Source organism: Onychostoma macrolepis, chromosome 25 (assembly GCF_012432095.1).
Source record: "Onychostoma macrolepis isolate SWU-2019 chromosome 25, ASM1243209v1, whole genome shotgun sequence".
In the NCBI taxonomy this organism is placed as follows: Eukaryota; Metazoa; Chordata; class Actinopteri; order Cypriniformes; family Cyprinidae; genus Onychostoma; species Onychostoma macrolepis.
In genome coordinates, this window is record NC_081179.1 from 4,397,842 (window position 1) to 4,421,985 (window position 24,144).

General features: G+C 36.7%; 1 protein-coding gene across 7 annotated transcripts in view; it reads right to left on the minus strand.

The window, feature by feature from the left end:
• myrf (myelin regulatory factor) overlaps nucleotides 1–24,144 on the minus strand; it is a 45,791-nt gene that overhangs the window by 8,985 nt on the left and 12,662 nt on the right. The window contains exons 2-22 of one of the 7 annotated variants that reach the window (XM_058767295.1): nucleotides 17,396–17,486; nucleotides 16,981–17,268; nucleotides 15,254–15,315; nucleotides 14,816–15,038; nucleotides 12,488–12,588; nucleotides 12,293–12,407; nucleotides 10,537–10,732; nucleotides 10,378–10,454; nucleotides 9,259–9,369; nucleotides 8,362–8,452; nucleotides 7,776–7,976; nucleotides 7,141–7,249; nucleotides 6,295–6,404; nucleotides 6,054–6,214; nucleotides 5,890–5,962; nucleotides 2,558–2,640; nucleotides 2,404–2,472; nucleotides 2,179–2,274; nucleotides 1,423–1,502; nucleotides 1,203–1,316; nucleotides 247–474 (exon numbers count right to left, since the gene is read on the minus strand). In XM_058767295.1, the coding sequence (XP_058623278.1) occupies nucleotides 247–474; nucleotides 1,203–1,316; nucleotides 1,423–1,502; nucleotides 2,179–2,274; nucleotides 2,404–2,472; nucleotides 2,558–2,640; nucleotides 5,890–5,962; nucleotides 6,054–6,214; nucleotides 6,295–6,404; nucleotides 7,141–7,249; nucleotides 7,776–7,976; nucleotides 8,362–8,452; nucleotides 9,259–9,369; nucleotides 10,378–10,454; nucleotides 10,537–10,732; nucleotides 12,293–12,407; nucleotides 12,488–12,588; nucleotides 14,816–15,038; nucleotides 15,254–15,315; nucleotides 16,981–17,268; nucleotides 17,396–17,486 (2,679 nt within the window). Of the gene's footprint in view, nucleotides 1–246; nucleotides 475–1,202; nucleotides 1,317–1,422; nucleotides 1,503–2,178; nucleotides 2,275–2,403; nucleotides 2,473–2,557; nucleotides 2,641–5,889; nucleotides 5,963–6,053; nucleotides 6,215–6,294; nucleotides 6,405–7,140; nucleotides 7,250–7,775; nucleotides 7,977–8,352; nucleotides 8,453–9,258; nucleotides 9,370–10,377; nucleotides 10,455–10,536; nucleotides 10,733–12,292; nucleotides 12,408–12,487; nucleotides 12,589–14,815; nucleotides 15,039–15,253; nucleotides 15,316–16,980; nucleotides 17,269–17,395; nucleotides 17,487–24,144 lie in introns of all 7 variants that reach the window. The other 6 variants (XM_058767298.1, XM_058767297.1, XM_058767294.1 and 3 more) reach the window with 6 other exon arrangements.

Consider the following 24,144-nt stretch of genomic DNA (forward strand, 5'->3'; position numbering starts at 1 on the left):
AAACTAAGGTTTTGGCAAACCCTAAAGATTTGTCACTAGCTGTTTTTTTTAAGGGAAAAAAAGTCGCTAAGTTGGCAACACTGTGCATCTCCATTTCTCCAAAAGGGCTAGGCCACGGGTCAAACAGAAAATGTGCGCTGCGTTAATCGCGCGTTAAAATAAGTGCCGTTAAAGTGAATTCGCGTTAACTTTGACAGCCCTAATATATATATATATGTGTGTGTGTGTGTGTGTGTGCGCCTGTACCCTGTGTGTTGATACTGCGCTGTCTCCGGGACGGTGGCTGTTGTCCACCAGGCAAGCGTTTGGTTGCTCCGCTCAACTCTGGAGGCTGAGGTGGCCGTTTGCCTTTACTGAGGAACAGAGGAGCTGACGTGTGACTCAGACGGTTCTTGTTCCGGCTGTCTTTGTCCAGCGGCCGAGACTTTGCCTTCTTGTTAATAGTGGCCTGGGTGGGAACACCAGTGCTGGAGTCTGAGAGAGAGAGATACAATACGAGAGAAATGATACTGTATATGAAAAGAATGTCTGAATGAGTCCTTTTTCTATTTAATCCAGCAAAAGGAGCAGCATAGAAGAGTTTTGAGAAGATATCATTGATGTGTCAATTCACTGATTCATTAATTCATTCATTCATCAAACTGATTCATTAATTCAACCATTTTACTTCCATAATGTGATGCATTTTTTCTGAGTGAAACACTGGTCTTTTTGACCAGACAAAAAAATGTGGAGTAAGGCATGTAATAAGAAAGTAGATACATTTTAATTTCTTGTATAAAGCGTCACTGGTAACACTTTACTTAAAGCCTTTATGTATAATGCATTATAAGGTATTCATAATGTGCATTATAATGCATTATATCTTTTCATAAATAATTGCAACTAAAGTTAAAAAGCATTACAGTATCTGCAGATTCTTTGTTACATCAGAAGTTGGTTGTTATTTGTTTAATGGATTATACTTTCGAAAGGTGTAACAATTAATAGATAAGTATTATAATCTATGATAATTATTCATGAGATCATCATACATTGCATTATAAGGTGAAAAACAAGGCATAATTAATGCATTAAAAGTAGGCCTACTTCTATAATGCATTACATATAAAAACTTCAAACAAAGTGTTAACAAGTCATTTGTTTGTAACTGCTCTGATGGCTGTCAAAATTTCTAATTTATCTGGTGATTGTTGTCATACCTGGAGTGGATTGGTTGTTGCCTGGCAACAGACTGATAGTGGCTGATTGGTTGGTTGTGGCAGGTGTTGGAGGGCAGCAGGGCGGGTGATTGGACAATGATGGGGAGGTGGAGTCTGTAAACAGATAATCAACTTCTATGAAAGTAATAATCCACATGTGTATTGGAAAACACTGTATTGAAAACAGCTGTATTGTGAGCATGTGTGTGTTTTCTGGAACCTGGGGAAAGAGTGGATGTGGTCACTCTGGCAGGGGAGAAAGAAGCCTGACGAGCCGAACCCAGAGCAGAACGAGACCTGCTGAGACAGAGAGAGAGTTCACATGAAGTCTCTTTAATATTTCAGCTGTTTCTCACAGAATGAGATTAAGCTGAGAATAAATGGCTCAAACTTTGCTTAGATTTGCCAAGATACCAGTCTGAATCAAAAGTCAGAGATCTCAATATGAACCCAAACATTTTTCTGCATCTATTTCAAATAAATGCTGTTCTTTTGAACTTTCTTTCATCAAAGAATCCTGAAAAAAATGATCATGGTTTCCACAAAATCCTGTTGTTAGCATAGATAATAATAATACATGTGCCTTCAGCAGCAAATCAGCATATTAGTATGATTTCTGAAGGATTGTGTGACACTGAAGACTGGAGCAATGATGCTGAAAATTCAGATTTTTTTTACTGAAGATTCAGAAGATTTTTTTTATTATTGAAGATTCAGAATAAATTACATTTTAAAATATATTCAAGTATTCAACTGTTATTTTGAATTGTAATATTATTTTACAATATTACAGATTTTACTGCAGTTTGATCAAACAAATGCAGACTTGGTGAACATGAGAGACTTCTCAAAAACCTCTGAGTAATAAAATTTTCCTAAAAAGGTCTTCTTGGGAAACGTAGGACTGGAAAACTTTTGGTCATGGATGGAAGACAAAGTGATAGAGAAACAGAGAGAAAGGAAGTGGACAGCATACCACAGACAGAAGGATGGACAGAATGTGATGGTTGCAGTGAGGAAGGGCGTCCAAGACACGAAGAGAAGGCAGTGGGACGCAGAGCTACAAACGACACTGAGAGAAATGAGCAGGAGGAGATCAAACCAGAGCATACAGAAATAAAGAGAAAGACCTCTAGCATGACGTGGTGATGTCATGTACATGTGAATAGATGTGTGTGTGTGTACGTGTGTGTGTACATACCCCTCAACATCACTTATGCTTCCATGGTGTTGAAGATTGAGCACATAGAGGATGGACATGGAGATGACACTACAAAACGAGATGATAATGAGCATGAAACAGACACTCAAAATATTCATTCTGATGTTTGGGGGTAAATGATTCCCTCTCTCACCTGAAGGCCATAATGATGACCAGCGCCAGGATGGTGCCCTGCATGAATCTGTGACTCAGGCAGCCTTGCTCCGGGACGGACCGCTGCAAACACAACAACAATCTCAACAATCATCTCATCCCATCCCATTCCACAATAATTCGTTATAATAATTTGTTACATTTATATAGCGTTTTTCTGGGTACTCAAAGCGCTTAACATAGAAGGGGGGAATCTCCTCAACCACCACCAGTGTGCAGCATCCACCTGGTTGATGCGACGGCAGCCATATTGTGCCAGAACGCCCACCACACACCAGCTTATTGGTGGAGAGAAGACAGAGTGATGAAGCCAATCAGTAGATGTGGGGATGATTAGGAGGCCATGATGGTCAGAGGCCAATGGGCAAATTTGGCCAGGATGCCAGGCAGTGGTGGCTGCTGATCTTTCAAAGAGGGGAAGCTCATTTTCGGCCTACATCATAAAAATTGTCCATTTATTCACACGTAATTCTGCCCTACGTTCCTTTTCAAGAAAATGCTCTGTGACCCTGTTGTACCAACTAGGCGTCTTCTCTAGTGACGCTAGCCTAGCCTACTGTATGAATGAATGAATGAACAAACAATCTAAAAAAAAAGATATTAAACTCGACGGAGGAAATGTGGGAATTAGGTTAAACTGAAACAAGGAATGTGGTGTATAATAGGGTTGTCACGATACCATAAAAATGTCTTACGATACTATACCAGCTCAATTTATAATTCAATTCTACAAAATGAATCAAAATTTAATAAATAAATAGATGTAAGTGAAAACAGACAATATTATTCTCTGAATACTTAATTAATGTGAATGAATGACTAGCTATTGTTATCCATGAAATGATCTAAACAAAACTCATCTTAGCACTGCACAGAAGCTGCATGAAGTGACATTTAGATGTGGCATTTATTAATTTAGACTGTATTTATAATTACATAAATAATGTTATGAGATTAATGTTTTAAATACTAAATTCTGAATATAGAAATATGTTGGAAAATAATGTAATATGCCTACTTTTAGACGGGAAACTTAAAAACGGCCAGCAGGTGGCAGAAGTTTGTGATTGAATCACTGAGTCATTCAAACGATTCTTCAAAACGGCTGAATCCTTCAGGAGCGAATCTAATGACTGTTTTTATGAATGGCTCAGTGAATCAGTGATTCGCCCAAATCAACGCGGATTTGGATTCGAACACAAACGAAACAAAAACAGCACTCTTGCTCGTGTCGTATTGCCTAAGTGTCAGGAGCATTTTTTTCTCGCGTATCTTGAAATTTCCGAGTTAGCAGCATGTATATTAAAACATAACATTATAAATGAATAAAAAAAATATATAATGATTGATAAGAACCAAGTGCAAAGCCGCGATGGGACTGAGCTCGAATAGCTTCAGCGTCAGCGACTTGTATAGTACAAAATCGCTGTCAATCAAAAGCCCACTCCTCCATTCACCCCCAGAGACGCTGAGCGTCTGTGGGCGGGACATAAACACAGCATTTATCCAATGACCGTCTAGTTTCGAAGCACTGAAAAAAACTGTTCAAAGCAGCCCCATTGAAGTCAATGGACGCTAGGCTTCAACAGGGAAATACACTGTGACGCTACGGGAGTGCATGAGAAGGAAATCGAGTCAGTCGATCTGCTATATGTAGCTGATTCTGAACGAACTCGTCTTCGAGATGAACGTGTTGTAACGCATTTTTAGTCAATAAAATGTTAACACAATAGTACATATTTGACCATTAATTTTTTGACATTATAGGGGAAGCCGAGCTCCACTCGAGCTTAAAAAAATCCCCACTGATGCCGGGGTAACACCCCTACTCTTTTTCAAAGGACATCCTGGGATTTTTAAAGACCACAGAGAGTCAGGACCTCAGTTTAACGTCTCATCCGAAGGACGAGACTGCTTTTTACAGTATAGTGTCCCCGTCACTATACTGGGGTGTTAGGACCCACACAGACTACAGTGTGAGCACCCCCTGCTGACCTCACTAACACCTCTTCCAGCAGCAACCTAGTTTTCAGCGGAGGTCTCCCATCCAGGTACTGACCAGGCTCAACCCTGCTTAGCTTCAGTGGGTGACCAGTCTTGGGCTACAGGGTTATATGGCTGCTGGCATCCCAGTCCAAATTATTCTAATCCATTACACTCCATCTCATCATGTACCACTGATTCTGTGCAATCCCATTCTTTATGTTTGTATCTATCCTGTTTTATGAATCTATCCCATTCCATCTGATTCTATTCCATTCCATTCCACATGATTCTATCCCTTCTTATAAGATTCCATTCCATATGATTCTATTCCATTCCACATGAGTCTATTCCATCCTAAATTAATCTATCCCATCCAAAATTATTCTACTGCATTCCATATGATTCTATCGCATACAATGACTCTACTCTATTCCATAGGATTCTATCCCATCAAATATGATTGTACTCAATTCCATGATTCTATTCCATTACATATGAGTCTATCCCATCAAATATGATTGTACTCAATTCCATGATTCTATTCCATTACATATGAGTCTATCCCATCCAATATGATTCTACTCTATTCCATAGGATTCAATCCCATCCAGTATGATTCTAGTGTATTCCATATGATTCTATCCCATCCAAAATGATTCTATTCCATTCCATATGAGTCTATCCCATCCAATATGATTCTATTTCACTCCATATGATTCTATTGCATCCCATATGTTTCTACTCCATTCCAAAGGATTCCATCTCATCCGGTATGATTCTACTCCATTCCATAAAATTTATATCCTATCTTTTATGATTCTATTCTATTCAATATCATTTTTGTCCCATCCTACAGTATATAATTCTACTCCTTTCCATATGATTCTATCCCAATCCAATATGATTATACTCCATTTCATATGAGTATATTCTATGCCATATGATTCTCTCTTATCCAATATGATTCTATTCCATATAATTCTATCCCATCCCATTCCATATGGTTCTATCATGTTTCACGTCATTCTTTCCCATCTCATCCAATGATTCATATCCATTTCATATGATTCTATCTCGTCCTACATTATTGTATTGCATTCTATGTGATTTGTTAATATCCAATATGATTCTTTTGCATCACATTAGTGGACTTTAATAACACAATATACATCATATTATTTATTCAAGTATAATTCTGAGAACTATTTTCTCGAAAACCAGTTTTTCTTTTGTTTTTCTTACCTGTAATGAGACTGTAACATCACATCTCATTCCATTCCATTATTGTTTTTAATATATGCATTTTTTTTTAAGAGGAAGACTTACCTTGCTTCCTGGCTTAGCTGTTTTTTTCTTGAGTGGGCCACTTCCTGTTCTGCTAAAGTAGCTTCCTGATTGACTAGAAAAAAGACCATGTTTCTTCAGACTTCTTCACTTTGAATTTACTCAAACAGATGCATGTGTGAGTGCACAGCTTCATAAAGACACACCTGACTGTGCCTCCGCTGACGGTGCTCTTCATGCTGTCTAGCCGGCGCAGTTTGGCGAGTTTTCGGCTCCAGCGTTCGAGCTCGTCAATGCGAGTCTCCAGATTATCAGTGAGTTTGCAGAGTTCCTTCACCGCTCCCACATTCTCCATAAAGATCCGGTCCTACAGAATCAAACACACACATGAGAGAGAGGCAGAGAGACTGTGTGGGCATCTGTAAGAATGTGTTTGTGTGCTCATACTTTATTGACCACCAGTAGATTAGGGATGGTCTCTCCGTTAGCACACACCACGTCTCCTCCCTCCTTCACAGCCTCCGGCAGAATCTGCTGGACCTCCTGAGCGATCACCCCTGACAACCACACACAACCTGTTAACTGGACACACTAAGTTTCTGTTAAGCACTAGTATTACAGTCCTACCTACTACATAGTGATTGTAACGGAATGATCATTTATGAATAAATCTCACAAAGAAATGTACGGGTCACACTCATAATCAAAAGGAGAAAATAAGGAATAATTTTAGCGCAGCGTTGTTATTGCTAAACTAAATAACTAAAACTATAGAAAATATTTTTGATAATTGACAAAATGCTGGCATATACTAAAATATGAGTATTAGATGAAAAATGTTGCCTAAGCATCAAACTGAAATAAATAAGTTTAAGTACTAAAATTACTAAAACTAAAATAAAAATAAATTAAACCCAAATAGAAATATTAACTAATAAACTAACTTCAACTAAAATTAAAATGAAAACTGAAAATATAAAAATAAAAATCTAATTCAAAATAGTAATAAATATACATAAATAGTAGTAAAATAACACTAATTTAGCATGCGATTTAGTAACATTATGATTTTTTTTGCATTGTAATATTATTTTCATGACACTTAAACATATTTTCACCAACACAAATTCTTATTACCGTCGATACAAAATTATAATAGTTGATGATTTTCATAGCCCTATACATCTGCTCCATTTTCTTAATGCAAAATATATATATTTTTTTTTTTAATTTTGGGGAGAAATATGACCCCAATTGGGAATTTATACTGGGATTGATCTGTGGAGACAGTACCAGTCTCAGAAGTGGCATCAATGCCCACTGTGGCTGCAAACTCAGGCTTATACTGATAATGCACCAGCCTCATTTGGGAAATCCGCCTCAGGTTATCAGTGGTGTCCACCTGAAGAAAGAGAGAGAAGGTATGAAATATATTTGTGGACTGTTTGCAAATACAAACAGTTAAATGATTCTATTAACATGGAAACATTGAAATAGTTCAGGACTATTAAAAAATGTTTGCATGGTTGATAAATGTTCTTAAAAAAATAAAAAATAAAACTTGCCCCTTTTAGACTTGCACTCTATTAATTTACTAACTGCTTGTTTTCTTTAAAAAAAAATTTTTTGTATTCTATTTGTTTTCTTTTTATTTATTATACAATTAACAAAAAGCAAAAAAAGGCCTCTAACACTAGCTTGCTCTATTGTTTTTCTACTGTTTTCTTTTTATTTATTATATATAAAAAAAAACCTTGCTACGTGTACTGCGTTAGGCTAACTGAGACTTGTCACAGCACTTGCATATCATTGCTCTTTTGCTGATTTTGATTGTTTCCATTGTCTTCATTTGTAAGTCGCTTTGGATAAAAGCGTCTGCTAAATGACTAAATCTAAATCTAAATCTAATTGGCAAAAAGGTAAGTTACCTCCTTCACATTTTCCTTGGCTCTAATATCGGAAGGATGCACAAGGGAACCCATGATCTTCACATTGCCGTGTACAACCATAGCCTCATCCGGCCGGTCCGTATTAATGCCAACCCGGCCGTGATGGTACACAGAGTCCGGCATCTGCCCTCTCTGCCACAACACTTCACTGTCACTCTCAAATTGACCCGGGTTAGATGCCTGAGAGACAGAGAAAGAAAGAAAGAAAGAAAGAAAGTAAGAAAACAAAGAACTAAGTAATAGTACAATAACTTAAGTAATTGGCTGGGAAGGGAAGTTGTTACTGCAAATTCAGTTGACTTTTAAATAGATTTACACATAAAACTTCAAATAAATATTTTACAAATAATTAAGTTTTATGATTTCTCAATAAGAATAAAAGTCAAAAATGGCATTACAAAATCTAATCCCATTGAAAGTAGTCAAAAGTAAATGCAAACAAATTCAGCAGCATAATCATTAGACTGTAACAGTAATAGTGATTGGTCAGAGGTGGATCATTGACACAGAAACAGGTTGTGATTGGAGGAGGTCGGTCAGACACGACCAGACTGACAGCGGTTACCCTGACGATGATCCTCTCGGAGACTTGAGCCGCCACTGTGAAGCTCTGACTGTGACTGTGAGCCTGAAGAGCTACTACCAGCATGAAGTACCTACACAAAATACAAACGTAAGTGTTTTTAAAGAACAATCCTAAGAGTTTTAGAGGAATACTCTGTTATTTTGATATTATGTAATATCTGTGGACAGTATTGGCGGTATTTGGAGAAATGTAACATTATATCACATGCTCACCAATGGATCCTCTGCAGTGAATGGGTGCCGTCAGAATGAGAGTCCAAACATCTGATAAAAACATCACAATAATCCACAAGTAATCCACACCACTCCAGTCCATCAGTTAACATCTTGTGAAGTGAAAAGCTGCATGTTTGTAAGTCATCATTAAGACTTTTTGCTTCTGGCCAAAATAAGGGTCCATAATCCATAATAACACTTCCTCCAGTGAAAAAGTCCTTATCTTTTTATCCTCTCACATCAAAATACACCAACATACAGTATTTTGTTTGGAACAATTTTGGACTGTTTTTGCTTGCAAACGGTGCTTGCATATTTCTCTCCTGATTAAGGTGAGATTACTTTTTCACTGGAAACAGCAATACTATGGATATAGGACTCGTATTTTCTTACAAACGCACAGCTTTTCTCTTTACAAGCTGTTAATTAATGGACTGGAGTGGTGTGGATTACTTGTGGATTATTGTGATGTTTTATCAGCTGTTTGGACTCTCATTCTGGCGGCACCCGTTCACTGCAGAGGATCCATTGGTGAGCAAGTGATGTAATGCTACATTTCTCCAAATCTAGATCTTGGAGAGTGACACAGATGTTGTCAAAAGACAATAAAAGTGGTTAATAAACCTGGTCAGGTTTACTTTGTCATGGTTATATTTTGTACCTCTGGTCAGGGTTCGGTTTGCCTTTCTTTCTCATGTTATTGGCTGTGGTCTCGCTGAAGTGGAGACGACCCACCGTTACTTTGGTCACCTGCTCTGGCGGCAATGTCACTCTGTAAAACATATAGTTAACATTTATGTCACAGGCCAACTCAAATCCTCTCCACTCGTAATACATAATATTAGTAAATGTTAGGGGTGGCACGGTACATGTATTCGTCCCGAACCGTCACGGTACGGGCGTCTCGGTTCGGTGCATGAAGCCTTACGACGAATACAGGCAATTCACCCCCAATCCAGAAGGGGGCGCCCGCAGCAATGCAGCGCTGTTTGATAACCACCAGCAGAAGAACAGCGAATGCCATGAGTTGCGCGCTTGAAAACAAAGCCCCCAGACAGTGACCATGTGCTGATTCTGAACGCAAGGAGTATACTTTAAAGGCTTGCGCACTCAACTGTTTGCGAAATGGAGCTTTGTGCTCATGTATCCTACCTCTCTCATTCAGCACAAATCAAAATATTACATAATATTTCCATATTTGCGATGTAACGTATCTGAATGCTAAACTATTATTTATTATGTAAATGATAGGCTTTGTACTTCAGTCGCGTTCCAACGGTGACACAGAGCAGAGGCGAGCACGCTGATGTTTGGCTCACTGTATTTTATTTTGATAAAGTACCAACTGCGCTGTCAAGTTAGCAATGCTGGAACTGATGTGTGTGTGTGTGTGTGTGTGTGCGCTCCGGCGCGATCACTTCAACTGTTTCCTTATATCAGCAGAATCAACTGTAAACACTTATTGTCTTATTAATAATCACTGTATAAAGGTCTGCTTTTATTTGTGTACACTCACAATGAAAACAAAACAGATTTTATATATATATATATATATATATATAACGTAATAATATTTAGTATTTTCACATCTAGATGGAAATTTTTTTTAATTTGCACTACTGTCTGTTCAAAATAAATGAAAAGAAACAGAGCATAGTAGATTTTTTTCCCCCCTGTTGTACCGAAATCGTATCGAACCGTGACCCCCGAACCGAGGTACGTACCGAACCGTGACATCTGTGTACCGTGCCACCCCTAGTAAATGTGATGTAAAACTTACAATACTGGTTTAAAGGGTCTTTTGCTCCGGTCAGACTGTGACTGTTCCACATTAATGGACTGATTCATCGCTTCCAACTGGAAGACACACAGATAAATACATGCTAGAACAGACAAGAGACAGTAGTAGTATGACATGTGTTCTGGTTGTTTGGATCACCTTGACCCCATTGAGTTTCAGGTAAAAGCATTCAATGGGCTGTAGCCCCTCGCTGGTCTTGACATAATTGGGATCTCCTGGCATCCCGATGTACACGGTCACCTGGAAGTGGTTCTTCTTCTGACACACAAATGCATCATCAGCCAAGGAGAAATTAAAACCCTTATCTGCGTCCACCCTATATGTAGGCATCGGACTGGAGAGGCAGAAAGAGAAAATGAGGATGAAAACGGCATGAGGAAGAGAGGATGTTAAATGTCTTTGTTAATTATAACTTAAGGAAAAATATCTTAAATAAAGTAAATTATATATATATATATATATATATATATATATATATATATATATATATATATATACATATATATGAAGAGTTAATTTGCAAAAACAGATAACTCCATTTTTAACAATTCTCAGAAATCATGTTTTTTCATTGTGCATTCCAATTAATCTCAATCAAACTGCTGTTGGGTTATTTTGACTAGGTTGACTAGGAGTCTGTTTTTAAATAAACTCTTCATATATATATATGAAGGGGGGACAACAACAACAACATCAACAAAAAAACATCTCCTTCAGATTGAATTTAACAGTTAACCGGGTAGAGGCAAGGGAGGTCAAAACAGACTTTTGCTCAATGTGACATAGGCAAGTTCAAATAATAATAACAATGGAATAAAAATAGTAAATAATAATAATAATAAATAATCACATAGGTATTTTAGTTTTAAAGCAAGGGTGATACGGAAAGTGACACTAAAAATAGAGAGCAGATAAATTTACAAGTATCAACATTGTCGCTAGCTTTGACAAGTAATTGAGAGAGAGAAAAAAAATCATAGAAAGATTCAAATATGTAAATTATACATTTTTTATAAATAAATTATATAGATTATAATTTTTTAAGATTACTGCCAAAAAACTCAATCTCAAAATCTATTTCTGGTTATGTTTTCTTTAAATATATTGTATTTATAATGTTATATTAAATTATATAATATTCAAAATTTATGTTAATTATTTGAACTAATAATGATTAATTGTTTGTTTAATTTTTTAAATAATTATTAAATAAATGTATTTGATTACATTCAATCAATGTAATTTAAAAGTGTAGTGGGTACATACATTTTTTTTTAGAAAGTTTTAAGTTTTAGGAAAAGTATTTATTAATATTTAGGTTTAGCAATGAATATTGATGTCATTGATTTTCTATACTATAAAAATTGCAATTGTTTATAATCGTATATAATAACTATATCTGTTTTTATAATAATTAAAATGTTACTTTTATAAATAATTTTATAAAAGTTTTTATTAATTTTATACATTTTATGAATAATTATTCATATATATCATAATTAATATTCCTAATTATAAATTAGAATTATTTTATAAATAATTATTAATTACATTTAATAATTATAATGAATTATTAATTAAATCAATTCAATCAAAATCACCATCAGGACTATTTTGTAGTACATTTCTGCCTGATCATTCTCTCTCTGTTCATCCTCATTCCTCTCTTTTATAAGCCAGATCTCTGCTCTTGCTCTCACTCCTACACACTGCTCACCTCATAGGAATTCTCTGGCCTCTGCCATCTATCTCTCTCTCTTCTGTCTTTTTTAGTACAGCCTGATACGTCCTTATACCCCATTAAATCCCAAACACACTCTCTCGCCCTCGATGCATTTCTCATTGCTGTCGTAAATCTAAATGCAGAGGTGTGTAAGACCAGAGCAGCACCCACAGTTCTTTTCCACTGGAGTCGTATAATGTAGTCCACTTGTTCTGCTGGTGCGGCTGCCACTTTATGCACTGGTAGTTTGGATCCAGGTATGAGTTTTCTGCATCCTGCATCAAACCTGTGAAAGCACAAATGCATATAGTCATGTAGTGCTGAAAATGCAGTTGTGTTCAGGTACCTGTGTGTGTGTGTGTGTACCTGGCTCTTGTTTGATGATGCCTGTGAGGATCTGAGAGTTAAGAGTACTGTTGGGAGAGTCTGAATGTTTTCTCTTCTTTGCCGGATGTATGGGAATCCCACTGGAGAAACACAGAGCATTCATTTGTTGATGTGGAAAATTTAGATCTTTGACACTGCTGGTCCATCTCTACCTCTACAGCAGTTGTTCTCAACCTGGAGGCCGGGGCCTTCTAGGGCCCTCAGCAAACTTCCAAAGAGGCTGCAAGATAACTTAAAACTATTTAAATTAATTATTTATTATTAATACTCTAAATTAAAATGATAAAAAAAAAAAAACACAAAGTCAAGACTGAAATAGTGTTTTTTCACATTTAACAAAGTTAACAAACCACTAGGGCTTTTTGAGATTGCGGGCTGCAAGATGGCTTAAAAATATTTAAATTACTAAATTATTATTAATATATTGAAATAATCTAACTAAATTAAAATGCTAAAAAACAAATAAAACAAGATGTAAATTGAAATAATACTTCTTCACCTAAAGGTTATTAACCAAATGGGTTTTGTTAGATTGTATTAGTACAAATAAAAAAAATAAAATAAAATAAAATAATAAAAAAATAAATAAAAAAAATAAAATAAAATAACAGGGCGCTGGGGCCCACTACAGGGCTTTAGCAAACATCCAAAGTGGAAGCAAAAAGTATATATATATATAAGTATATATATTTAAATAATCTAACTCTAATCTATACTAAAACTCTAAAAAAAAATCAAGATGTAAATTTAAATAATAAATAATATCTGTTCACTTGGCGTGTATGAACCACTAGGGGTTTTTGAGATTGTAATAGTACTGCTGAATGTGATAATGAATAATCTAAACTAAACTAAACTAAAAATGAACGATGAATGCTAAGTATTTTTTGTTTTTATTTGTTTTAATTACTTGAAATAACATCATGCAAAAATGTTGTGTGTATTAGGAATGTGCGGGTCTAGTCGACTAAACGGTACAGCTCCTGCTAGTCGACACTGAAATCAATAGTCGATTACACGAGAGAAAAAAATTACCATAATTTTAACGTTACATTTAAAACATTTTAACAACAAGCTAAAATAAAACTTTTGAAAAATAATAAATATCAAAATATTTAAATATATAAATATTTTTAAAAGTGTATCTGGGTGGAAACTACATTTTTACCTCAGACCTCGCATGCGTTTTCTTCATGTCAGTTGCGGCAAGCTCGGAATGACCAGCGAAGAACCAGCAAGGTGTGGGATTATTTTGAATTAGAAGGAAACGGAAAAGTTTTGTGTAAACTGTGTAATGTGAAATTGGCTTACAATAACTCTACTGGAGCGATGTGCAATCATATTCAATACAGGCACGTATGCGTTAGCTTGGAGGCTAGCCAAAGCCAGCAACTGTCAATCATGTCATACACTACAACCTGCCGCTGCGGTCCGCGATCCCATCCGCACTGTCTATTCCTCTAAGACCCACTTCGGTGGTGGTGCGGGATTTCCAGGCTCTTTTCGAAACTGTCTGCTTGCTTGTAGTTATCTCTCTGCGTGCCTGTGACTTCAGTTCCTGCCGAGCGCGGGTTTTTTTTCAAGAGCAGAATCGCCTCTAGTCCCGTCTTTCACCAGACCACGTTAACATGTTAAATTCACTGAACAAATGCGAATGGTCTGAGTAAGTAAAACGAGCATTGTTTTGTTTTTAAACAATATAGCCAACATGAAGTACATTTTTAAAAGCCGTTTTAATGCTATTCCTTGATAAACTTTCCTATTGTTTTTGACTTGTGTTTTAATATGTTGGCTAACGTAATACGAAAATGAAGAATTCTGTCAGTCTATTTTCCATTTCTGCATTGCTCCAGCTGATCTGAATGAATAAGCTATGCACTGGTTTATGTTGAGTGTATGCTCTTCCTTATTTTCTGTTTAACGACCGCCTAAAATTAAATGATGATAACGTGAGGCAAGCATACGGCATAATCGTGACCTATTTTTAGCAGATTTCATTGAGGGATTTAACAGTGTGATGCAAAGATCAAGTATTTCAAGTGTAGGCTGTTATACACGCACAGTTTTTTTTTCTTTTGCCATTTTTTGGGGGTTTCTAGCTTTTAGACTAGTCGACTAGTCGGATACAAAACTTCCGTTTAAACGACAGTCAAATTAGTCGTAGCGCACATCCCTAGTGTGTAAATATATATATATATATATATATATATATATATATATATATATATAAATGTATTAAAAATTCACATTACTTAAATCTCTTAATAAAATGAGCAAAAAAAATTTCTCTGTTTCTCCCTCTCTTACTCAGGTCCTTGTGGATGTTGCAGTAGTTGATGTAGCATCTGACTCTGTTGGATGTCTCCACCCCCGCCGCTTCCTGGACCAATTGGATACTGCGAAATCATCGGCTCTGGCTTAAGGTACATGTCCCGGTGCATGCTGGGATAGTGGGGGTGTGTGGGGAGAGGCGGAGGACTGGTCATGTGACACATGTTCTCGGGCGTCATTGTCCTGAGCATGTGGGGATCTAAGGTGGAAAATTAATAAGCACATATCAAGTTACATTTAATATTTTATTCAATTTTGATGTCTACATTTATGCGTCATAAGGTATTCTTCATTGTCTGCCTGTAAATAATTGTTTATGTCCACATTTATCGACTATATATTTAAAATAACTTGCAGTCTTGATTATTTAAGAAATTCGATTCACATTAAACCATTTGGGTGGACTGAACTTACCGTTGGCTTGCTGGGGTGAATATGGCTCTGAACTGGAGTCAGGAGGGGACTCGGGTAGCGTTCTGCAACAACAATAACATTAAACACACTAAATACATGACAACAGGAGTGACTGTCAGGGTTTTGTAGTTGGTATGCAATTCCAAGGGGCTCTGAGTGGGTTTTAATGTGTTGCTATGTGATTTGATGTAACAGTACAGCTCTCTTCAACAAGACTCATGTTTTAGTTAGAAACCCATCAGAAAGCTCACTAACAGCATACCTGCTGCCTCCTTTTGGTCAACATTATAAAACAGCATTAGTGATTGCAAAACTCCTTACAGGTTATCAGGTTTGACCCGTTGTGTCTCAGTGTTATTCCCAGTTCACTCCTCCGTCTGTCTTACTCAGCCTTTATCTGAGCTGCGGAGGGTTATCTTAGGTCATATGGAATGAAGAGGCGGGGCATATCAAAGGGGTGTGGCTTACTATTTGACGTACTATGATTCTGAAATTGTGATGAAACGCGTTATTACGTATATGGAATGTATCAGCACAAGCTCATAGTGATTCGTAACTATTTCACATTATCGCGAATTAGTGGCTAATTCATATGAATTGGTAGATTTTCGCACAGTCTGCTTATGGCCCACTGACAAATAGGTTTAGGGGTGGACATACTTTTTTTTAAATACCATACGTTTTAGTACCGTAAAAATCACATCATACAAATTCATACAAAATTACCACCTCGAAAAATAGTTAGGTTTCGCATTACTTTCATGACCAGTCCCCTGAGATGTCACTCAGATTTGACGTACTATGATTCTGAAACTGCATTATTGTGTTCACGGCAATTTGTAACTATTTTACATTATTGTGAATTGGTGGCTAATTTGTATGAATTTGTATCTTTTCATATGATCCACTTAAGCCCCACTGATGGTTAGATTTAAGGGTGGATGTTCATGCTTACGCTTTTTCTAAAAATCATACACTTTATGTATAAATCGCCACAAAAAGTAGTTTTTTCATGATCTGTTTGAAACTATTCCACTCAAATTTGACATACTGTACTATGATTCTTATTTTGATGAAAATGTGCTATTGTGCCCATGGCAATTTATAACTATTTTATGCTATCGTGAATTGGTGTCTAATACATATGAATTTGTATGTTTTTGCGGCCTCTTTCTCTTAGAGCCTTCAGCAAACTTCCTATCCGGCTGCAAGATGAATTAAAATTATATAAATGAATAAATAAATCATTATAACTATTTTAAACAATCAAACTGTAATCTAAATTGAAATAATTGAATATTAATAATACAATAATAATAAATATGTGTAGTTTTTATTTGCTTTAATTACTTGGAATAACATCATGCAAATTTGTTGTAAAATAATATATATAAAATTATTCTATGAATTGATACGTTTTCATACGATCTGCTTATAACCCACTGACAGTTAGGTTTAGGAGTGGACCTTCATGCTTATGTTTTCTTTTTCTAAAAATCTGTATGTGTCCATACAAATAACATTGTATAAATTCACAAAATCCCCACCACATAAAATAATGAGTTTTCTCATTTGATCATGTGGTCAAAAAAAAAAAAAAAAAAAAATATATATATATATATATATATATATATACTGTATATATATATATATAGCATAGAAAAAAATCCATCTGTTGACATATTTTGCCATATTTGCTTCTTCTTTCGGCGGTCTCTTTCTCTTACCCCGGTGCGTACTGTCCGCGGTGGTCTGGTTTGACGTGTGGCTGTGGCTGTTGGTGTTGGGGTGTTTGGCTCTGCTGTTGCCCCAGGCAGGGGTAGTTGTGTCTGAGGTGGCCCAGCGGCGGTGGAGGCGGGTAGGAGTTCTGGCAGGGCTGGGGCAGAGACGGGATGGCGCCCTGGCGCAGGGGGATGGGAGGGCTCACGCCACACCCTACCCCCCCTGAAGAGGATGCCCCGGCCTGGGGCGAGGGATACTGGGGTCCCGGGATGCTGTGGACCTCTGTGAAACAACTAGACGAGAAAAAACCCCAAAAACAAATCACTAGCTGACAGCCAATACGATTTATTATCATCAAAATAAGAACATCACCAGAAGAAATTAGGTACTGAGTGGTACAAGCTGTTTCCAGATTCTTACATGTCAGTGCTGTCGTCCTCTTTGCTGATGTATTCCTCCAGGATACTTGTGTCAATGTTTGTTGGCTCCAAAGAGCTGTTAATATCATGACCTGCAAGGGAAATAGAGGGAGAGAGAGACAGAGAAAGGTAGAAGAAGAGAATGAGAGAGGAGGATGAGTATCGTGTTCCTACGCGCCGTTTCTACAGTGATAAAATAACAGTTTCACAACATCTCTCATTCAGACTCCAACAAAAGAAGCAGACAGTTTCGAGTTGCTTGCAACACTTCTGATCATTTGTTTGCTTGTTTAATAGCCAGATTGATGACATGTGGTCAATCAGACATGTGGGATCACAGATAAGGTCCATGGAAACATAAATGTCTTGGAGGTTATAGACACACTACAAATGGTAAAAACCCCAAAAGGAAGGTCACTTGCAAAGAAAGTTTTCTATTATTGTGCATGAAATTGGCTTTTCTCTCTCCTCCCATCCATACCTCTCTATGCATCTGCCCCCCCTTCTCCACCTCTTTCCCAAATCTCTCCAAATCTCCCCCACATGACCCATCGCTGTAATCACTCCATTGCAACACCTGCAATAGGTCACTCTCACCCAGGCCGACTGACCCTGCACACTCAAGCCAAATAAAGCACCTTTTCTTGCATAATCTTTTGCATAATCTTTCTCTTTATGCGTTGTATAATAAATGTAAAAAAGGGTATGTGCATGCTTTTGGGGTAAATAAAATTTAAATACAACAAATATATAATATACATAATAGTAGTTTTGTTCTTCTTTTGCCTGTAGCTTTGTATAAAAAGTCCTGTAAATGCATAAATGTAATTAAAGAATGTATGCAATCACTGAAGTCCAAGTTTCAACAACAGGTATAGATATACAAATTACACAAAGAAAGCAAGGCAGCAAAGGATGGAGAGAATGAGGGGAATCAGCCCAAGGTCAGGTGGAGGTGTAGTCGAGTATGTAGAGACCCCCACTAAACCCCTCTCTCTCTCTTTGATAGATTAGGCCACTAACGAAGACGGAATGTGAAGAATTCCAGTGTTAGTGTTGGGAAAACTCTCTGGTCCATCAGCCTCCCACAGCCAGAGAGGGTTCACATCCCGCCCCAGTGGATTTCCCGACCTAGACGGCACCATTTACAGAAAGCCAACACAATCCTGACTCACAAAATATCCCAAAAGAACCTGTCATTGTGACCAATGAACTGGTTTGACACCTGATCCACCTGTGAAATGTTATGGTTAAATTCTGTGGATGTAAATTTACTCAGACTGATCTATTTATAAGCCTGTCAGTGTATGTTTACACCAGGTATAAACCAAGAGTCGAAGCATTTGCCATAAGCCATTTGAGTAATCGCAACTGTGCTTAACTTTTTAAGTATAAAAATAAAAAAATGAGTGATGAAACTTCTGCTCTGCAGGGAAAAACCAGCACTGATGTAATGTTTGGAGGTGCAGCGGTTGGGGTCTCTGCTCGGATAGTTTTATGAGTGTGCCAGCAGGGCAGAGAGAAACGGAGAGGGATGATCTTACTAAATAAGATCCAGATGTTTCCATCCTCCTGCGTTAAATCTGCCAGGCCAGTGCTGATAACGGCTGCAAGATTGACTGACGGGAACGAGAGTGGGGGAGCAGAGGACGAGAGAGAGTGTTGTTGTTGGCCAAAAAAATAGAGAAGGAGGTGATTTTAACAAACAAATGAGAAACGCATTTTTTGTACTGTTTTAAAAAATGTTTTTTCAATAATGATCATGTTCAGACCACTTGTGTATGTGTGCTCATGCTCTGTGAAGAGCATTAAACATGTATTGTCACCTGTTATACTGTGAAATAATTCACATTGAGTTAATTCTGCAAGCTCACAACCCTTTTTCCTTGTCCACTACTGCTGAGTTTGTCATGAGTTCATATTTGTTCAATGTAGAGATTAATTTCACGTGCTTGTTTCAATCTTTTAAGCACTACTAAATCAACTCAAAATGCCACAGTTCAACTCATCTCAACTCATGTTGAACAATTCAAAGCTTATTTAAACACAACCAAACACAATCCAGCTTAACACAACAACCCTCTACGGACACATTGGCAATAAAATCGCCATTGGCTAGTACATTTTTTAGTTTACTCGCCAGACTTATATACTATATACTTATGTGTGTGTGTGTGTGTAAATTAATATATATATATATATATATATATATATATATATATATATAAAATACTGTATATATAATGTTTGTAAAATGGCACAGCTTTTTAAATATCTGAAAGTACATTGTTAACATCAGTCAGTCAAGCATTATATATGATAATCAAGTATCATTTAATGATAGAACTTTAGTAATTAAAATTAAAACCATGTATGAATGCATATTAGTCATTGTAACTGAACTTAGGGCTGGTGGTGCTGCTTTTTTGGCAATTTAGTGTTTCTGTAAAAAAAAAATATAGGGAAAAACTAACAATAAGACTGATAAGATAATAATAATAATAATACTTTTGAATTCTACTAATAAGAACAATATAAAACGCACTAAGGATTAATGAGCTGCTGGGTTCATGAATATTAATCAGGTCGTGTGCATTCGCTCTAACTGATTCGCTGAAATCAAATTAGGGCTGATAATTGGTGAGTGCCAGCCAATGAGATTGTCGTTTGCGCATTAGCTCCGCCCACTACCAGAGAAACTGGCAGTCCTTAAAAGCTGAAAAATTACAAAGAAACTCCGTTATTTTGACAGGAAAATACAAAAAAGATTATTGTTTACATGTAGTGCATCAATTCTGCATATTATGTAAGACTGTCTTACTTTGTTTTTCTTTGCGTGTGTGTGCACCTTCACACTAGAGTTTACGGTACGTCAAATACAGGTGTGTTGCGCATCCATTGAGATGAACTGAAAAAAAGCACAGATCGCTTGACGGAGAGTGAAACTCTGAAGCGCTCGGTTAGAGAGTGTTCGGTGAGTGAAAATATATCTGTGCTAAACTTATACTTATCCTCCAACTCACACACTGGCGAGTAAAATCTGAGAATTTATTAGCCAGTGGCTAAAACTCAGTTTATGAAGTTGATAGTTCAATGTGATGTCAATATTTCAACTTCAAATATTTATGAAGCTGATAGTTCAGCTCTACATGCAACTGATATTAATATTAATGAAGATTCATATTTATACTGTTCAGAAATATGTACTATTTACTAGGGGTGTAACGATAAATCGATTAATGGATCGATTATGTGATTTTCCTAATGCATTGGGATTCTCCCTTGAATCGATTCTGAACTTAGTGTTTAACAGCAGATGGCACTCTAGGCTAGTTTTTATCTGCACTCTCAAATGCTCACGAAGAAGACTGCTTGTGCGTTCAACTGAGTGGTTAAATGTACTTGCACTTCTGCTTTTATGCTTTTATGACGCAAGATTAATGTAAACACAACCCACTGTGAACACTCTTGTAATTCGCTTCAACCTTTTTGAACTTTATGAATGATTATTTTAAGTTCAAGTGGTGTGCGTGTGTAAGGAACTGAAAGCAAGCTGTTTCTAAAGCATGCAGTGCCATCTGCTGTTAATACAGCTCAGAATGCATTTCAGAGAGAATTGCGATGCATTGGATTAATCGATTTATCGTTACACCCCTACTATTTACACCACTGTTCAAAAATATGAAGTCAGTGCTTTTTCAAAGAAATTAAATCTTTTATTCAGCAAGAATGCATTAAATCGATCAAATGACATTTCTTTTACAAATAGATACTGTCCTTTTGAACTCTCTATTCATCAAAGAATCCTGATAAAAATGTCCCACAGTTTCCATTAACATTAATTGATTTCAATACGATAATAATAATTTTTCTTCAGCAGCAAATCATCATATTAGAATGATTTCTGAAGGATCATGTCACACTTAAGACTGGAGTATCAATGCAGAACATTCAGCTTCGCATCACAGGAATAAATTCAACAGTTATTTTAAATTGAAATATTATTTCACAATATTACAGTTTACTGTATTTTTATTAAATAAATGCAGCCTAGGTGAGGAGAAGAGACTTCTTTTAAAAAACATTTACAAATTTGACGCCAAACTAGTTTGTTACAGTAGTTGTATCACAGTTAAGCACCTCAACCATAGTAAAGTTTAACACAGTATAACTGAACTATGAAAAAGCTTTAGATGTGTTTTCTGTTCGTCACTGGCTATTAATGAAGGTTTTGTATGAAGAACTGATGATTGTGAACTGAAGCATTTGGCATCACCGAGGTTGCCAAACTAAAACCGCTCCCTCGAGAGCTCATTAATCACAGTCAACAATATACCACACATCCCTTCCTCCGTCTCCATGTATATCTCTCTCCCTCTATCTCTCTTTACCTCCCTCTGCACTCTACACATACATACATGCTCTGTTTCTCTACATCCCTGCATGTGAAACTGATCATTGTATGTGAGTTCTTATGCGTGTTAATCATTAAGCTCTAATTCACACCAGAGTAAAGTATAATAGAGCGAAGTCCATTACATTATCAAACGGTAAACACTTCCCAGAATGCCCTGGGCTTGAAAGACCAAAACACACATACACCGTGATCAATAAAGCATTCATTTGAGTATCCACATAGTTACAGAGGAAAACATTTGCACAATTATTGACCCGATAAGGGAACTGTAAAATCAGACAGAACTTTGATAGATACTGTCATCAGGCTTAAGAGAATCTAAAAATGAAAATAAGTCTCTACTGGACATTTTAATGGAGTGTTTCAGCCAGTGTCATTTTAATATCATTGACATATTATTAGTTTTCACATCTATTTTGAATTAGTTTATATTCTTATAGTATTTCCTGTTTTCATTCTAATTTTTACATTTTGGCAATTAAGTTATGTTTTTTTGTCATTTTTATTTTTATTGTTATTTTGAAATATATTTATATAGTAATTTTTATTTCAGTTTTAGTTATTTTAGTTAAAAAACTAAATAAAATTAGATATTAAAAATTAAGTTTAAGTTTAAATTTTATTTCAGTTAATGTTTGTTTCAAATAACAACTTTTTTATGGATTATTTTGAGTAAACTATAATAACCCTGGTTTCAACTGTTCAAACGTGACATCAGTTTGTAGGCCAAAAGCCAACATGATGCTAAGGTGGTTGCTATCGAGTTTCTAAGGTGTTCTGAGTGTGTTTAACATTGCTATGCTGTTGCTAGGGTGGTTGCTTACTACCTTAAAAGATCCCACCCCAAGTCTCTATGATATTAAATGGTTTGGGTTCCTCCTTTAATGTATCTTTCATTGTATTCGCAAGTCAAATCGCTTAATTTAAAAAATTTAATTTTAATAATCATTCATGCCTTCATTCAGTACAAATGCTGCTGGATAGGCTACATGCTAAAGCTTAATAATTACGCTTAAAAATAATCTTGACCATATAAATACACAACACACTTATGAAAATGTGTTCACACAGAAATACATACATTTATACAATACCACCCATACGCACACATACATATCGGACAAATGAATGAGGTCTGGAATGTGAAAGGTAAATAGCAACAATCAATAAGAAAAGTCACTAAAACGATTCTCTACAAGAAAAACAGTGTGAGAAAGAGAGACAGTACCTGCTCGAAGCCACAGCATTTTGTTTTAGGATGGGCACAACCTACAAAACTGAAGATGTGTGTATACGACCCAGTACGTCTCTCATATCCCTCCAAACAACATACACCTTTCCGTCTCGGACCTCAGTTGGCGGGTCCAGGGTTACGTGAATGTGTGTGTGTGTGTGTTGTAATGCAGGATTAGGTCTCAGTCATGAGACAGAGCTGTACCAGGCCACCACACACAGTTCTAGTCGGCCACCAGCACTGAACGCACCGGCCGACCTGAGCAGCTTACCTACCCTCCACGAACACGAGAGAGGGAACGGCAGAGCGCTAAAGAGCACTGAATGCCTTTATACTGTCAGCAGAAAAAGGAAACATGTAAAAAGTCAGGTAACAATGAGGAATTCAAGGAGTGACACATTTTCAGAGGGGTGTAATATAGAAACAGTCCCACACGCTTTACCACTGCCAATATCTCAGCCCAATTTTAACCCCAGCGCCCCAGATTAATCCCTACTAACGTGCCGAGTCACTAGCCAGATTATCTGGTGTGGTCTGATCAGCCACATGAGTTTACATGTCCTATTTTTAAAAAATTAAAAGGTCCACACATGTTATTAGTGCTATTTTAATGAAACTGGAGAACTGCATGCAAAAACAAAAAACACAACCAGTGTAATCTGATTCACAAGCAATGCAAATGACTCTTATAAATTTATATTTAAAACAGATTCACATGGTAGGGCTCGACAATAAGGAGTGCCCGATGGCCCGGGGCCAGCGTGAAGGATGTTCGGGAGAGTAGACAGATTTGTCACTTGCCCGATTGGGCCACTGCAGCGTCGTCACGAAAGTTTATCATTTGGATGTGTTTTTAAGCCTTGTTCATTTAAAAGTTCAAGCAATTAAAAAGCATTTGGGCGTGAAAGACTACTCGCACGCTGTGTTCTGTATGAACAGCGCAAACAGACAGCAGCGTCTCTGACATGTGCGAGTTGCCTGTATATAAAAGAAGCCTAGGTCAAAATAACTGTCTTGCCAAGTAACTTTGTAGATTTAACAATGATTAATCTATATTTAATTTATACAGTGGATGCACCGATCGACCGGACATTTTTTT